The 19,314-nt window shown below is 42.9% G+C and overlaps 1 protein-coding gene across 1 annotated transcript in view; it reads right to left on the bottom strand.

The window, feature by feature from the left end:
* LOC141131517 (cysteine repeat modular protein 2-like) overlaps positions 1–19,314 on the bottom strand; it is a 209,666-nt gene that overhangs the window by 39,216 nt on the left and 151,136 nt on the right. The window contains exon 14 of the mRNA XM_073618879.1: positions 16,304–16,404. Coding sequence (XP_073474980.1) covers positions 16,304–16,404 — 101 coding nt within the window. The remainder of the gene's footprint in view (positions 1–16,303; positions 16,405–19,314) is intronic.

Here is a 19,314-nt window from a genome sequence, read left to right as displayed (position 1 = left end):
TAAGCATGGCAATAACTTCTCCGCAGGATGTGGAAACCTTGCAAAAAGATCTGAACAAACTAATGTGGTGGGCAACTACATGGCAAATGAGGTTCAATGTAGAAAAATGTAAAATAATGCATTTGGGTGGCAAAAATATGAATGCAATCTATACACTGGGGGGAGAACCTCTGGGGGAATCCAGGATGGAAAAGGACCTGGGGGTCCTAGTAGATGATAGGCTCAGCAATGGCATGCAATACCAAGCTGCTGCTAACAAAGCAAACAGAATATTGGCATGCATTAAAAAGGGGATTAATTCCAGAGATAAAACGATAATTCTCCCACTCTACAAGACTCTGGTCCGGCTGCACCTAGAGTATGCTGTCCAGTTCTGGGCACCAGTCCTCAGGAAGGATGTACTGGAAATGGAGCGAGTACAAAGAAGGGCAACAAAGCTAATAAAGGGTCTGGAGGATATTAGAAATAAAAACTGACAAGCGTTTTAATCCTTCTCCACACTATCCAAAACTAAAAAGAAAGTTTTGCCTTTATTCATACTTTAATATACTTCAGATGATACAGTATTGTAATACTGGTCAATTGCAGGGCAATTTAATGAGCTGGGCTAGATCCAAATGTAGTATATACACAGGGTACATGCAGAAGTATGAGACGAGAGATAATTCAGCTGTATAAAATTGGCCAGGAGCAAGAAAGTTTTAATAATCATGACCCAACTGTAGTAGAGATGATACAGCAGTGTAAAATTGCCTAAAGAAGAAAAGTAAAATCTTACATCTATCAAGGAATTCTGTAGCAAAACGTGATGTCAGAAAGCTCTGTCTCAGTCACAGATAATTGGTCTTTTAATAAGATAAAGACTCACGCCTAAAAGCACCCAAAAACAGCTAAGAAGATAGCATTGGACTACATTGCAGTGGTCTTCTATGAATCCTGATCTGAATCCTACCACACAACTATGGAAAGAACTTAAACGTGCAGTCTGGAGAAGGCACCCTTCAAACCTGGAAAAGTTTGCTCAAAAATAGAGGCTACACTGCTTGCTGGCAGGTGCATACATCTTATTGAGTGCTACAGAAATTGTTGCAGTGATTGCCTCTAAAGTCATGCAACAAAACTATAGGTTATAGGTACCATCATTTTTGTCCATGCCATTTTCATTTGTTTTATTGTTTAAAGTAGTCGGTTCAATCAAAAGTAAAAAGAAAAGTGTCGTTTAATAAATATGGGATAAACTTTTTTTTTATTGAAGGGTTCCAATACTATTGTCCTTTTCTCTTTTACATTTCTATATACTGTGTGGTGTGTATGTGTGTATATATATATATATATATATATATATATATATATATATATATATATATATATATAAAGGCCAGTATGGTGGCCTGAATTTATAGGAGGAGTCCGGGGGGTATTTAAGCATCCCACTCATCTGTGGTCTTTGTCTGTTCCGGTGAGCGTTTCGTTACGTCACTAGGTCAACTCTTCCTACTCACTCGGTGTTCGTGAGCTAAGTGTCTGAACTTTCAGAGGCTTTTGGTTTTCCATTCGTGGTTTTTCATATATAGAGTCTTTCTCAAACTGTCACAGGTAGGATTCGTATATACCTTTTTTTTCATTTCACGCATCGTTGTTTGCCAGGTACCTCATATCACTGAAACCCCGCTACGGAACTTACGAGTCATTTGTTAAGTCTCCGTATGCAGCCTTTTTAGCCTCGTGCAAAACCATAAACTCGTGGCTCAGTTTGTGAGCACAAACACCGAGCCGTTTTTCATCAGTTTCATGCGTACATTCTCGTACTTTGTTGTTTCACGCCACATAGTTGGCATATTTCAAAAATTTTTATTTAAAAAACACTGTCTATCATTTCAGTTATTTTAATTCGCATTACTCTACACTCTGGTCCATATCCAGTTGCTTAAACGACTCACTGATTCGTCCCGGCTAGTTTTGTCATGTCATCTCATGCCATGCTCCGCAATCTGGTTCGCTGTCAGTCGCAATTGCGGCACACCGATTCTGGTTTCTGTCATGACATCCATTGTATTTCGCATACCCTTCACTCCCATTCTAATCCAGTCGAATCTGCGACGCACCGATTCATGTCGGCTCGTTCTAGTCGTTTCATCTCATTCCATTCCATGCTCCACAGTCCGGTTCGTTGTCAGTCGCAATTGCGGCACACTGATTCGTGTTTCTGTCATGGCAATCATTCCATTCGTCTCATATACCTGTCACTCTGATCCGAATCCAGTCCCATCTGCGACACACCGATTTGTGTCGACTCATTCTAGTCATCCCATCTCGTGCATTCCATGCTTCACAGTCCAGTTCGTTATCAGTCGCAAATTTTGGTACACCAATTTGTGCCTCTGTCATGGCAAATCATTTCAATTATTACTTTTCCCATACCCTTCACCCCGATTCAAATCCAGTCGCATCTGCGAGGCACCGATTTGTGTTGGCTTGTTTTAGTCATTCCATCTCATACAGTTCCATACTCCACAGTCCGGTGCATTGGCAGTCGCAACTGCGGCACACCGATTCGTGCTTCTGTCGTGGCAATCATTCCATTCGTCTCATATACACGTCACTCCGATTCAAGCCCAGATGCATCTGCGACGCACTGATTTGTGTCGGCTCATTCTAGTCATTCCATCTCATTCCATTCTCCACAGTCAAGTTCCTTATCAGTCGCAAATTACGGCACACCGATTTGTGCCACTGTCATGGCAAACATTTCATTCATTACATTTCGCATACCCTTCACTCCGATTCGAATTCACGCAGTTACGTTGACTCGTGTTAGCCATTGTTATTTCCTGTTCCTCAGACAGTTTTGCTGTCAGTCGCTATCGCAACACACCGATTTGTGCCTCTGTCATGGCAATAATTTCGGTCAATTCATTTCACATATCCCACACACCAATCTGAGTCCAGTTGCTTTAGCAGCACTCCGATTCATGTTGGCTTCATTTCGCTCGTTTCATTTCGCCCTCATTTCGCTCATTTCATTTCGCCCTCATTTCATCCCATATTCCACAGTTCGGTTCACTGTCAAGTCACAGTTACAGCACACGATTCGTGTCACCATCACTTCAATCATTCAGTAGTCTTATTTCGTATATTGTCTGTCATGTTCTCCTTAGGTTCAGCGGTTGCTTTGTGTCGGGTCATTCATGCATTTTTCGTTTCTTGTGTCCCGTCATACGCTCTACTGTTGTTCAATGTCGGTCACCTCAGCAACGCAACGATTCACTTTTAAATTCAGATCACTGTATGATTTGTTACGTCATTGACGGTCACCCCTCAGTACGGCTCACCCTACGGTCCAGTTTGAATCCAGTCGCAACATGGCACATCGGCCCACATAGCTTCAGACCAACTGTTCAAGGCTGTTTTCCTTCAAATTCCATTCATGGTTTCAAATCCGTTCGTTTAAACATCGTTCGCCTCCCAATAAGGTTTCCCTTGCAGTCGCTATAAACACTTCTCAAAGTCGCACGACCCGGCCACTCATTCACCTCCTAATGGCATGTAATTAAGCCACTCACCGTTGTCCGTCTGTTATTTCGGCTCTATGTCAGTCGAGTTCAGGTAGTTCCATCCTGCACCAGGTTGGACGTTATTCCCCCAGGTTCCGGTCGATTGAGCTTTTGACCTCAAAAACCAGGACATTGCAACTATGGCACAAGTCAGCCAGAGCCATGTCACATCGAAGCGAAGCAAAGATCTCCCATCTGCCCATCTATCAACCTCTCTGGTTTCAGAGATCGGCAGCATGCAGTCCCTCAGGGAATGGACCATCTCCAAGTTACAGCGGAACTAAGGCACAGTGGCATGCCCTTCCTCGCTACAGCCAGGAAAGCCAAGCTCTTCAGCCTCCTCTTCCCTCCACCAGCGACAGACGGGCCCAGCACCCAGCAGGCGTCTATTCAGTCCGTGTCCTCAGCCATTTCTCAGCTTCACATAAAATGTGTTTGGTGTATGACCTATCTGCGCCTCATTTTTCCCTCATCCCGAGTTTGGATTCCTTAAATCCTTCAGAGGAATTCTCCCTGAAATATGCTTCAGTTGACATGGTGATCCGGGCCATTATCAAAATAGGCACAAGCGCCTGGCTCTCTAAAGCAGACATATCTGACGCATTTAAGCTTCTACCCATCCAACCGTCCCTCTGGTGCTGGCACAGCATTAAATGGAGAGAGTCATATTACTTTGTCACTAAACTGATCTTCGGCTCTAAAAGCAGCCTGTGGCTCTTTGACACCTTTGCACAGTCCCTCACTTGGATCCTGTCGCACCAAGCCCAGTGCCATTTATTATCCGGATGACTTCCTGCTAATCGAACAGCCCAGCGTGCCCCCGGTAGACCTAGATAGGTTAAGAGTGGTGTTTGTATATCTCAATGTGCCCATAGCAGAACACAAAGTGGAAGGCCAAGCACACTCTATCACCTTCCTCTGGGTCAACCTTGACACTCGCTCCATACAGGCCAGCCTGCCCCCTGTCAAACTGACTCATATCAGGTCGGTTCTTCATGACTTTACCCGTGCACTAGCTCTGAGGAAGAGGGTGCGTCCCCAAAACGTGTTAGCTGTACCCAGTGTTCTGTGCATGTCCATGCATTGTTTTTATGGCCTTTTGTCAGTTGCATTTTGTGAGTACCCACTTTTATATTAAACATTTTTATTATTAAATTATCTTTGGTAATGCACTAGGTGTGCGCGCACTATTAAGACATAGCTTCAATCCCTCTTAGGGATGCTCAACTTCGCAATGAGAATTATTCCCCAGGGACGATCTTTTATTTTGCGCCTCTTGGTCTTCCTCTCTCAGACACAGGACCCCGATCAAATCCTTAGACTAGACAATAGCAGTAGTGGATTTGTCTATGTGGGATGAGTTCCTTACTAGTTGGAATGGCATATCCATGTTCATACCGTCAGTATCGCCTTTATCACTGCAGGTAGTAACGTATGCCGCAGCCCCCACAAGCGTCGCTCCAATTTTTTGGCAATCATTGGTTTGCAGGACCGTGGCCTCCATAGATACTCCTAATCCCCGGGTTCATCCAGTCTTCCTCAATTCGAGCTATACCCGATCGTGGCAGCCGCTCAGGTCAGGAACCATACCTGGACCGACAAACGGTGGCCCTCGCCACCGACAACCAGGCCACGGCCGATATCATTAACAAGGGCAGGTCCAAGTCTCTCCCTATTATGTCCTTCCTACGCAGGCTGGTACAATTATCCCTGCAGCATCAGTTCTGTGTGCACTGCACATACATTCCGGGCAAGTGCAACGTCGCACCAGACGCACTGTCCTGTTTTAAATTAATTTCCAGCAGAAACCCGGAGCTGACCCAACATCAACTCTTATCCCACGTTGGTCTCAGCTGACATTGGATTAAAGCAACACCTTCACAGCGCAACCCAGCTCATCAATCATTACTTATCCCACAACACACTCAAGGCCTACCACACAACTTGGAACGTCGTCTGCAAATTTCTGGCATCCTGCCCCGCAGCAACGTTAAGAGACACTAAGCACATACTAGCTTTCATTTCATATTGCCACACTCAATTGGCTCTATCACACAACACCATCAGACTATAAGTAGCCGGCATCCAACACTTCCTGGTCTTACAGGATCTTGCAAAGCCATCCTCATTCGCAACCCATGCGATCTGCCCATTTTCAGGCGGCATTCAGAAGCAGCAGCCCATAGCCAACTCCAAACGCTTGCCCATCACGAGTACCATCTTCAGAGACATGTCGTCTATCCTCTCCCGTTCACCGTTTGGCTTTCTTCCCAGCTTGGTAATTCAAGCGGCCATCTACCTGGCCTACTACGGTTTCTGCGGCCTAAGCGAGTTTATCTGTAATAGTCCTGTCGGTCAGGTACTGTGTAGACGTCACCTGGCTCGCTTCCGAGATCATTTCATTTTCCACCTCGCAGTATTCAAAACCCAGCAATCTGGCACCGGGGTCGACATCCATATTTTCAAGACAAACAACTGTAAATAACACTAAACCAATAAAAAGCTTTCAACCCTACCTGAATGTTTTTGCCCCCTTTTTTGGTATACCGACCAGCAGACCATGGCACACTTCAGGTCCATTTCATGATATATGTCTTGTAGCGTGTTTATGTGGTTCACATCCATCCCTGTTTAAGGGCTTCAACCATAAATAAGAAGGCCAGTATAGTGGCCTGAATTTATGGGAGGAGCCTGGGGGGTTATTAGGCAGCCCACTCATCTGTGGTTTTGTTGGTTCCGGTGCGCGATACCCTCCTTTCCATTCCCCTTCTCAGGGCATTTCTCAAATTAATTTCTCTCCACAAACATCTATTACTTACAGTATCTTGGGTATGCCCTCTTTTTTGGTATACTGACCAGCAGACCAGGGCACACTTCAGGTCCATTTCATGATGTAAGTCTTGTGGCGTGTTTATGTGGTTCACATCCATCCCGGTTGAAAGGCTTCGCGAATATAATATATATATATATATATATATATATATATATATATATATATACACATACACACACATACACACTGAGCATAATTATAAACGCAACACTTTTGTGTTTGCCCCTATTTATCATGAGTTGAACTCAAAGATCTACAACTTTTTCTATGTACACAAAAGGCCTATTTCTCTCAAATATTGTTCACAAATCTGTCTAAATCTGTGTTAGTGAGCACTTCTCCTTTGCTGAGATAATCCATCCACCTCACAGGTGTGACATATCAAGATGCTGATTAGACAGCATGATTATTACACAGGTGGCTGGCCATAATAAAAGGGCACTCTAAAATGTGCAGTTTTACTGTATTGGGGGGGGGGGCTGGTCCGAAAACCAGTCAGTATCTGATCTGGTGTGACCACCATTTGCTTCACGCAGTGCAGCACTTCTCATTCGCATAAAATTGATCAGGTTGTTGATTGTGTCCTGTGGAATGTTGGTCCGTTCCTCTTCAATGGCTGTGCGAAATTGCTGGATATTGGCAGGAACTGGAACACAATGTCGTATACGTTGATCCAGAGCATCCCAAACATGCTCAATGGGTGACATGTCAGGTGAGTATGCTGGCCATGCAAGAACTGGGATGTTTTCAGCTTCCAGAAATTGTGTACAGATCCTTGCAACATGGGGCCATACATTATCATGCTGCAACATGTGGTTATGTTCGTGGATGAAGGGTACAACAATGGGCCTCAGGATCTCGTCACGGTATCTCTGCGCATTCAAAATGCCATCAATAAAATGTACCTGTGTTCATTGTCCAAAGCATACACCTGCCCATACCATAACCCCACCGCCACCATAGGCCATTTGATCCACAACGTTGACATCAGCAAACCGCTCACCCACACAACGCCATACGTGTGGGATTCATCCGTTAAGAGAACACCTCTCCAAAGTGCCAGACACCATCGAATGTGAGCATTTGCCCACACAAGTCGGTTACGATGACGAACTGCAGTCAGGTTGAGACCCCGATGAGGACAACGAGCATGCAGATGAGCTTCCCTGAGATGGTTTCTGACAGTTTGTGCAGCAGCTGTCCAGGTGGCTGGTCTCCGACGATCTGGGAGGCGAAGATGCTGGAGGTGGAGGTCCTGGGCTGATGTGGTTACACGTGGTCTGCGGTTGTGAGGCCGGTTGGATGTACTGCCAAATTCTCTGAAACGCCTTTGGAGACGGCAAGTTGAAGTCTACAGGCTTAGAAAATTCAGTTTGTAAATTGATAGAAAACTGGCTAAAAGACCGTATTCAGAGAGTAGTGATAAATGATTCATAGTAAGAATGATCCAAGGTTATTAGCCCGAGATTCAGTGTTGGGATCCCTGCTGTTTTAATCTATTTATAAATAATATAGTTTGGGATTAAAATGTACCATTTCAGTGTTTGCAGAAGACAACAAACTTACAGAATGTCTCAAATTTACAAGCTAACCTGAGTGCAATTTTTAATTGGACAACTATGTGGAAAATTAGGTTTATTATTGTTACGGAACGTCCCTCACTCCACTTGAGTGCTTCCGTCATTATACCACTTCCTTGTAGTCTGGATACAGATATCAGATATTCCAAATGCTTCCAAGCACAAAACAAGGCGACACTTGCTTAGATGCTAACATGAACTGTTTTATTTAGAATCAAAATTACAAGACTTTATATGCCGTTGGAACCTCCTCTAACAATATAACTGTAACCTAATTAACATGAGCTAATTATCTAATTCTTTATACAGCCTAGGTGACTACGTCTCCTAGCTCATTGACTATTCAACACACATTACCATAAACATCAACACAGGGTTAATTAGAACAAACAACAATGAGTTGAATACCCTTAGAACCTGTGGTAAGCCAGACTAAACTCATTTACATTAAACACATTATAACTGACATCAGACAGGTGAGTGGAGTTGATGACATTAGCATCTTCTCACAGTATGAGTCCCAACAGTATGACTCAGTCACTATTGCTACTATGGCAAATACAGGGTCCCCAGAGTCTGTGTGTCCTGGGGGACAAGGACCCGAAGCCAAAGTAACAACACCTCAAGGGTACCCCAAATGCCAAGGCCCATAATCTGTAGGCAAGAGGCTCACATTCAGTCCCCTCCAAAAGCCTCTATCCCGGGTGAGTCTGTCACAATTATTGACAAATGTAAAGTTATGCACTTGGGGGCTAAAATCATGCATGCATCATACATTCTATGAGGAAAACAACTAGGGAAGTCAATGGTGGAGAAGGATCTGGGTGTTCTGGTAAATCATAGACTTAATAACAGCATCTATAAATAAATAAGGAACCGCGCTACGTGCATAAATGTGAAGATGTGAAAAATAAATGAATCGTAAGTGACAAAGATTGAGTAAAATCCTGCTGCTAAACACTATAACCTCGATATAAGGCAAAGATCAAATATACAGCAATCAGTGTAGCGCTGGACATAAGAGTGTAACTGGTGATTAGAAATTGGTGCACAATCTCTGATAATGCTAGGGTGTAATGCCGAATAAACAATGTAAATACACCAAAAATAATCATCTAAAGCTTATATCTATACAATACATAGTGATATTCCTTTTAAATATGGGACCATGCCAGAAATAGGTATGTGTGAAAAGAATAATAAAAGTGAAAAATAAAATAAAAAGTTCAAAAAAGTGTCCCAAATAACAATGTGTAAAATCCAAAAGAGATCCGGAGGAAGATATATTGCAGGATTCGGGAATATTCGATCCACCTCCCGTGCAGCCCACCACCAAATGGTAAAGATGAAGGCTTACCAGAAAGCCTGCGACCGCCCTTACTCAGGGGGGTCAGAACAAGCTTAGTTGTGGAAATGTCCAGGGATGATGGAGCCTCCGAGTCCTCTCTCACTACATCGGGCAGGCAGCCCACAGCAACGGGAACCCCGAAGAAGAAGTTCACAAGAATTCCCTCAATGTTTCTTCTCGGAAAAGGTCAGATATAAATGAGCAAAGATATGAACATGACTGGATGTCCAGACCGACAGGTAATGGCTCAGTAGTGCAAACCACATGGGTCTCAGCCCAACCCAGAATCCAGAAGAAGATCAATGAATCTAGCATGGGTTGGAGTCCATGCAGTCAACCCATGCTAGATTCATTGATCTTCTTCTGGATTCTGGGTTGGGCTGAGACCCATGTGGTTTGCACTACTGAGCCATTACCTGTCGGTCTGGACATCCAGTCATGTTCATATCTTTGCTCATTTATATCTGACCTTTTCCGAGAAGAAACATTGAGGGAATTCTTGTGAACTTCTTCTTCGGGGTTCCCGTTGCTGTGGGCTGCCTGCCCGATGTAGTGAGAGAGGACTCGGAGGCTCCATCATCCCTGGACATTTCCACAACTAAGCTTGTTCTGACCCCCCTGAGTAAGGGCGGTCGCAGGCTTTCTGGTAAGCCTTCATCTTTACCATTTGGTGGTGGGCTGCACGGGAGGTGGATCGAATATTCCCGAATCCTGCAATATATCTTCCTCCGGATCTCTTTTGGATTTTACACATTGTTATTTGGGACACTTTTTTGAACTTTTTATTTTATTTTTCACTTTTATTATTCTTTTCACACATACCTATTTCTGGCATGGTCCCATATTTAAAAGGAATATCACTATGTATTGTATAGATATAAGCTTTAGATGATTATTTTTGGTGTATTTACATTGTTAATAACAGCATGCAATGCAAAGCTAAAGCTTCTAAAGCAAGCAAAATACATTCTTGTATTAAAATGGGTATAGACTCCGGAGAGAGACAAAGAGAGAGATGTTTGCCCCTGTACAAATCATTAGTGAGACCTCATCTGGAATATGTAGTTTAGTTATTGTCACCAGTTTACAAAAAGGATATTGGGGAACTGGAAAAAGCGCAGAGAAGAGCAACCAAACTGATAAGTGGCATGGAGGAGCTCAGCTATGAGGAAAGAGTAGCTGAACTGAATTTATTCTCTCTTGAGAAGAGGCAATTCAGAAGGATATGATCACTGTGTATAAATACATAGGTGATCTTTATAGTGAACCTGACCTCCACATACGGAAAGGCTTCTTCACAGTGAAAGCTGGGCTAGGCTCCCTGAAGAAGTAAATCTGGCCAGCTCAGTAGATTGTTTTAAAAAAGGAGCTGGATACATTCCAAAATATACCTGGATATTAACATTTATAGGTAATAACATAGAAGATTGACCCAGGGATAATCCAATTGTGTCCACGCTGAAAGGAATTTGTTTGCCCTGCTTCAGCAAATTATACCCTGCATCTTAGGGTTTTTTTATCTTCATTTGGATCGATTAAGGGTATAGGATTATGAATATGGAGAGTTATTTTTACTTATTTATTTTTTTCTATTGGTTGAACTAGATGGACTAATTTTTAGGGACTCGTTGATGACTGGAATAGTACCACTGGATTGGCACAGGACCAATGTGGTGCCAATATTTAAAAAGGGATCAAAGTCTTTACCAAGTAACTATAGACCTGTTAGTTTAACTTCTATAGTCAGCAAGATACTGGAGAGTTTAATAAAAGACCATATAGATGAGTTCTTTCTGAAAAAAAAATATTTTAACCCCTTCCCGACCGCCGCACGCCGATATATGTCCGCAGAATGGCACATAGGGGGCAAAAGGGCGTACAGGTACGTCCCCTTTAAGATGCGACATTATGGGCGTGCGCTCTTGGCCGGCGACCGTGACCACGGGTCCCTCGGACTTTGTAAACAAGGCATTTCCCCGTTCTGCCTAGTGACATGATAGGGAGCTACTGCTTCCTGTCATCGGAAGCAGTGATCGCTGTCATGTGAGTAGTAGCCCATCCCCCCACAGTTAGAATCACTCCCTAGGACACACTTAAACCCTTGATCGCCCCCTAGTGTTTAACTCCTTCCCTGCCAGTGTCATTTACACAGTAATCAGTGCATTTTTATAGCACTGATCGCTGTATAAATGACAATGGTCCCAAAATAGTGTCAAAAGTGTCCAATGTGTCCGCCATAATGTGGCAGTCACAATAAATATCGCAGATCGCCGCCATTATTAATAAAAAAAATTAATAATAAAAATGCCATAAAACTATCCCCTATTTTGTAGATGCTATAACTTTTGTGCAAATCAATCAATATATGCTTACTGAGATTTTTTTTACCAAAAATATATAGAAGAATACATATCGGCCTAAACTGAGAAAAAAAAATGTTTTATATATTTTTGGGGGATATTTATTATAGTAAAAAATATTGCTTTTTTTTCACAATTGTCGCTTTTTTTTGTTTATAGCGCAAAAAATAAAAACCTCAGAGGTGATAAAATACCACCAAAAGAAAGCTGTATTTGTGGGGGAAAAAAGGACGTCAATTTTTTTGGGGTTCAACGTCGCACGACCGCACAATTGTCAGTTAAAAGGGCACAGTGCAGAATCGCAAAAAGTGCTCTGTTCTGAAAAGGGGTAAATCCTTCCGGGGCTGAAGGTTAAGCAACAGACAGCATGGATTCATGAAAGACAGAAGTTGTCAGACAAACCTAATTTATTTTTATGAAGAGGTAAGTGATACCTTAGACAGAGGGGTGGCTGTGGATGTACTATACTTCCAAAAGCGTTTGACACCATTCCCCACATACGACTAATGTGTAAGGTAAAGTCTACAGGCGTGGAAAGATTAGTTTTTAAATTGATAGAAAACTGGCTAAAAGACAGCATTCAGAGAGTAGTGGTTAATGATTCTTACTCTGAATGGTCTAAGGTTATCAGTGGTGTGCCCCAAGGTTCAGTGCTGGGACCCTTACTTTTTAATATCTTTATAAATGATATGGGGTCTGGGATCAAAAGTAACATTTCAGTCTTTGCAGATGACACCAAGCTATGTAGTGGAATAACGTGCTTACAGGAAGTTACAAGCCAACCTCAATGCACTGCTTGATTGGGCAATTATGTGGTAAATGAGGTTTAATGTTGATAAATGTAAACTAAAAAGTTATGCACTTGGGGGCTAAGAATATGCATGTATCATACATACTGGGGGGAGTACAACTGGGGGGATCATAGTCAAGATTGATCTGGGTGTTCTGGTAGATCAGTGGTTCTCAACCTGGGGGTCGCGACCCCCTGGGGGGTCAATTGCCGATTTGCCAGGGGGTCGCGAATGCTGGCCGAGACAGACCCGAAGATACTGTGTTACGCCGGAGTCTGTCCATCTCGGCCAGCGAGCTGTCTCCTCCGTGAGAAGAGAGACCGCACGGTACTCTCCGGTACTCTCATCCGCAGTGAGGCTACACTTAGAAGTCAGCAAGCGGACATCTTTTTACACCCACCGAAGTCCGCTTGTTGAGGACGAGTCTATCAAGATGGCGGCGACAAAGCGTCTTTTCTGGTTAACACAGACGGCTTGCTGATTCTGACGGAACACAAGTGACTTGGTAAGTCAGAGATACTAATTAATAAAAGCATTTTTGTACATCAATTGCCGCCACTGCCATCAAACGCAGTCACTGTGCCATCAAGCGCCACCACTGTGCCATCAAACGCCGCCAGTGTGCCATCAAACGCAGCCACTATACCCATCAATTGCCGCCACTGTGCCATTAAACGCAGCTACTGTGCCATCAAACACAGCTACTGTGCCATCAAACGCCGCCACTGTGCCCATCAATTGTCGCCACTGTGCCCATCAAACGCAGCCACTGTACCCATCAAACGCAGCCACTGTGCCACCAAGCGCCGCCACTGTGCCCATCAATTGTCGCCACTGTGCCCATCAAATGCAAGCACTGTGCCCATCAATTGCCTCCACTGTGCCATCAAATGCAGCCACTGTGCCCATCAATTGTCGCCACTGTGCCATCAAATGCAGCCACTGTGCCTATCAATTGTCGCCACTGTGCCCATCAAACGCAGCCACTGTGCCCAACACAGCCACTGTGCCCATCAAACACAGCCACTGTGCCCATCAAACGCAGCCACTGTGCCCATCAATTGCCACCACTGTGCCCTCAAATGCAGCCACTGTGCCCATCAAATGCAGCCACTGTGCCCATCAATTGTCGCCACTGTGCCCATCAAACGCCGCCACTGTGCCCATCAAACGCCGCCACTGTGCCCATTAAACGCCGCCACTGTGCCCATCAAACGCAGCCACTGTGCCATATCAAATGCTCCCACTGTACCATCAAATGCTGCCCCGTGCCATATCAATGCTCCCACTGTGCCCCGCCGCCCGCCCGCTGTCTGCACTTACCCTGTCTCTTGGTGGGGCATTTTATTCATTTGTAACTTATATGTTAAATAAATATTTTGCACTGTATATTACAGATTGTTTTTGTGATTAATCACTATGCTTTAAGATGTTAAATTTGTAGGAATGAAAATACATCCTGCATATCAGATATTTATATTTCGATTCATAACAGTCGCAAAATTACAGCAATGAAATGACCAACGAAAATAATTTTACTGTTAGGGGTCCCCACAACTTGGGAAATTTTATCAAGGGGTCACGGCACTAGAAAGGTTGAGAACCACTGTGGTAGATCATAAGCTTAATAATGGCATGCAATGCCAAGCTGCGGTTTACAAAGTGAGCAAAATCCTTTCTTGTATTAAGACTCCAGAGAGAGAGATACAATTTTACCCCTGTACAAATCATTAGTAAGACCTCATCTTCAATATGTAGTTCAGTTTTGGGCACCAATTCACAAAAAGGATATCGGGGAACTAGAGAAAGTTCAGAGAAGGTCAACCAAACTGATTAGAGGCATGGAGGAGCTCAGCTATGAGGAAAGATTAGAGGAACTGAATTTATTCTCTCTTGAGAAGAGGAGATTAAGGGGGGATATGATCAACATATATAAATACATAAGGGGTCTATATAATGAACATGGTGTAGAGTTTACTTTAAGGTCATCACAGAGGACAAAGGGGAACTCTTTATGTCTAGGAGAAAAGAGATTTCATCTCCAAATACAGAAAGGTTTCTTCACAGTAAGAGCTGTGAAAATGTGGCATAGACTCCCTCCAGAGGTGGTTCTGGCCAGCGCAGTAGATTGCTTTAAAAAAGGCTTGGATTCTTTCCTAAATGTACTTAATACAACTGGATACTAACATTTATAGGTAAAATTGATCCAGGGAATGTCCGATTGCCTCTCAAAGGCATTTTTTCCCCTGCTGTAGAAAATTGGATCCTGCTTTGCTGGGGTTTTTCACCTTCCTCTGAATCAACTGTGGGTATAGGATTGTGTGTATGGCATTGTGTGGTTGTGTTTTTTTTTGTTTTTTTTTGGTTGAACTAGATGGACTTGTGTCTTTTTTTAACCTGACTAACTATCTATGTGAATTTCTGTTTTTTTCTCAACCTGACTAACGATATAACTATATGTAGCGCTGACAACTTTTGTTGTTAGTCATATGTGTGTTGTAAAAGAATATAAGTTGATCTAGTGCCATCTAGTGGACAATTGAAAAGGTACAACACTTTTATGTTTCATGATTAAGAGAAGTGACATGGAAGTGATTGATTGTTTACTTCTGAACATTAACTATGACCTACCCACAATGCTCCTGGACAAGAGAAGAACTGAAGTGCATTATGGGAGGATATAAAAGGGCTGGGAGCGGCCATCTTAGGTCTCTTGTTCCTGGGACGCATGGCCTGCCAGCAGGACTCTGTGGGTGTGTGTGTCCCACAAGGTTGCGGCCTACCTTGTGAAGGAGCGGAGCAGCAGCGGGGATCCTGCCATCATATCACAGTGTGCTGAAGCAGCAGAAGTGATTGTTCTGGAGACCCGAGGGGGAGGTAACCAAGGACTCCCGGTCGTTAGTAAACGGAACAGTGTGACGGCATGTTGGTGGCTCCATACGGACTGAGAACTGCTGAAATGGAGACATCCATCTGCCCGGATCCCGTGTGGTGAGAGGGTTAACACCCGGAACTTTGTTTAATACTACACACACTTAGGACGGTTACAGAGTATTGCTGGGACTAATAGTCCCACAGAACAAGTTTAGTTGGAGAACATTACGTTTGCATAGATTCCAGTATTCAAGAACTGATACTAGATGTTTGTCTTCTTTGTATAAGAACACTTAATCAATCTTCTGGATTATAATTGCCTTAGTGTATTACCTTACACTGCACAACACCCAAGAAGAACCCTCTGTGGATTACAATTACAAATTTGTAGCTAGCGAAGATTGAAGACATTAAGACTATCTCTTTTATTGCTGGGCCCTGCATTTAGTTACAAAGGGTAGTGACTTTACGGTTTAAAGCAGGGGGAGCTCCCTGGTACAGAAATATATTTAAGTATATTTGTGTTTGTTACCAAGATTGTCATAACTGTTTACTGTACTGTTGCACTACGTTGGTGTGATAGTGTAGTCACTGTAATAATTCTTTATATAAATATATCATTCATCCAAACAAAGAAGTTATTTTGGTTATTACAGAAGTTTATGTGCAGTGTTGTTATTTCTCCTGCAGGTGGAGCTACAAGCACCCAGGTCGAGGTAAATATAACTATAAGTGTATATTGTGGGTTAAAGTTGGTATTGATATCATTACAACACTGCTCTACAGCCGTGTCAAGGGGATTGAACAACTTAAGAGGGGTGAAGAGAATAGAGGACAGGCCCAGTAATAAACCAGCAGCTCCACCGAGAGTTATTGCTACATATATGTATGTGTTTTTCACTGTACAGCATACATAAAATACAGTATAATTATATGGCATGCATTGTATGTGTACTTTCTTACATCATCATCTAGGTAGCGATGCTCCTCACACTGTGGATAACATATCCCTCCTTTATGGCTGCTGCCTCTGTCACAAGTTGTACATGCTTGAACTGATGAATCTGTACAAAGTGTAGAGGTACATGTTAGACTCATGGCATACAAACTTCCAAATCACAGATGTACAATATCATGATTTCCATTTATATACAGGTGAACTGACATTTTTGAATATTAGTAATAGTGGTGAATCCATACACCTCATTTGAGGTTTACAAACATGGCAAGTTTTCTTTCTTCATTATCCTCCATTGACTCATTCTCCTCATTAAATATCCCTTTCTAGGGAAATTGGTGATCATTGCACCCTCATGTCTTCATTCTGGTACAATGACTGAATCTCATGGAGATATTCTATAGCAGTGACGGCAAACCTTGGCACCCCAGATGTTTTGGAACTACATTTCCCATGATGCGCATCTACACTGCAGAGTGCATGAGCATCATGGGAAATGTAGTTCCAAAACATCTGGGGTGCCAAGGTTTGCCATCACTGTTCTATAGTATTTAGAGGGTGGGATTCTGGGAGATTTGCAGCCTTTGGTTTCCTTGCATTCAATCCTAATGACTTCTTTCAGTCAAGAGAAAACATTATTTTACAGTGTTTTCTAAATGAATGAATTCTGTCATAATTATTAGACCATAGAAATGTCAGAATTCTGTACACCAGCACTTTAGTCAATCTCTGCTGAATCTCAATTTTAAGCCCAAGGAATAACATGTGAGGTAGTTGTACAAGATGGGGGCGATAGGAAAATCTCTTTAATTGATCTCTTATTTTTAGCAAAATGAAGAATGCGGTAGAAATGTAGTTTTTTTATTTTGTGTAAAGCTTTTTGCATGTTTTTTTCTAACTTAAAATTTTGTATTGAGTGACAAGGTAGGCCATCCACAGACACTGAGCAGGTTAGCTGAAGCCTTTATGTTTCCCCCCTCCCCTTTCCCATTTTTGCCTAGCAAGTTACATAGTAGGTGAGGTTGAAAAAAAACACAAGTCCATCAAGTCTAACCTATGTGTGATTATGTGTCAGTATTACATTGTATATCCCTGTATGTTGCAGTCATTCAGGTGCTTATCTAATAGTTTCTTAAAGCTATCGATGCTCCCCGCTGAGACCACCGCCTGTGGAAGGCAATTCCACATCCTTGCCGCTCTTACAGTAAAGAACCCCTTTACGTAGTTTAAGGTTAAACCTCTTTTCTTCTAATTTTAATGAGTGGCCACGAGTCTTGTTAAACTCTCTTCTTGCAAAAAAGTTTTATTTCTATTGTAGGGTCACCAGTACGGTATTTGTATATTGAAATCATATCCCCTCTCAAGCGTCTCTTCTCCAGAGAGAAGTTCAGTGCTCGCAACCTTTCCTCATAACTAAGATCCTCCAGACCCTTTATTAGCTTTGTTGCCCTTCTTTGTACTCGCTCCATTTCCAGTACATCCTTCCTGAGGACTGGTGCCCAGAACTGGACAGCATACTCTAGGTGCAGCCGGACCAGAGTCTTGTAGAGCGGGAGAATTACCATTTTATCTCTGGAATTAATCCCCTTTTTAATGCATGCCAATATTCTGTTTGCTTTGTTAGCAGCAGCTTGGCATTGCATGCCATTGCTGAGCCTATCATCTACTAGGACCCGCAGGTCCTTTTCCATCCTAGATTCCCCCAGAGGTTCTCCCCCCAGTGTATAGATTGCATTCATATTTTTGCCACCCAAATGCATTATTTTACATTTTTCTACATTGAACCTCATTTGCCATGTAGTTGTCCACCCCATTAATTTGTTCAGATCTTTTTGCAAGGTTTCCACTTCCTGCGGAGAAGTTATTGCCCTGCTTATCTTAGTATCATCTGCAAATACAGAGATTGAACTGTTTACCCCATCCTCTAGGTCGTTTATGAACAAATTAAATAGGATTGGTCCCAGCACAGAACCCTGGGGAACCCCACTACCCACCCCTGACCATTCCGAGTACTCCCCATTTATCACCACCCTCTGAACTCGCCCTTGTAGCCAGTTTTCAATCCATGTACTCACCCTATGGTCCATGCCAACGGACCTTATTTTGTACAGTAAACGTTTATGGGGAACTGTGTCAAATGCTTTTGCAAAATCCAGATACACCACGTCTACGGGCCTTCCTTTATCTAGATGGCAACTCACCTCCTCATAGAAGGTTAGTAGATTGGTTTGGCAAGAACGATTCTTCGTGAATCCATGCTGATTACTGCTAATGATACCGTTCTCATTACTAAAATCTTGTATATAGTCCCTTATCATCCCCTCCAAGAGTTTACATATTATTGATGTTAGGCTAACTGGTCTGTAATTCCCAGGGATGTATTTTGGGCCCTTTTTAAATATTGGTGCTACATTGGCTTTTCTCCAATCAGCTGGTACCATTCCAGTCAGTAGACTGTCTGTAAAAATTAGGAACAACGGTCTGGCAATCACTTGACTGATTTCCCTAAGTACCCTCGGATGCAAGCCATCTAGTCCCGGTGATTTATTAATGTTAAGTTTCTCAAGTCTAATATTAATTCTGTCCTCTGTTAACCATGGAGGTGCTTCCTGTGTTGTGTCATGAGGATAAACACTGCAGTTTTACTGAAGCCCCCCGACTCACTCGTGAAGACTGAGGAGAAGAATAAATTCAATACCTTCACCATCTCCCCATCCTTTGTAACCAGATGTCCTTCCTCATTCTTTATGGGGCCAATATGGTCTGTCCTTCCTTTTTTACTGTTTACATACTTAAAGATTTTCTTGGGATTTTTTTTGCTCTCCTCCGCTATGTGTCTTTCATGTTCTCTCTTAGCCGTCCTAATTGCACCCTTACATTTCTTGTTGCATTCTTTATAAAGTCTGAATGCTGAGGATGATCCCTCAACCCTGTATTTTTTGAAGGCCTTCTCCTTTGCTTTTATATGCATTTTTACATTGGAGTGAAGCCATCCAGGACTTTTGTTCGCTCTTTT

This window comes from Aquarana catesbeiana, linkage group LG03 (genome assembly GCF_042186555.1).
Source record: "Aquarana catesbeiana isolate 2022-GZ linkage group LG03, ASM4218655v1, whole genome shotgun sequence".
Lineage (NCBI taxonomy): Eukaryota > Metazoa > Chordata > Amphibia > Anura > Ranidae > Aquarana > Aquarana catesbeiana.
This window is presented reverse-complemented; position numbering and strand designations above follow the sequence as displayed.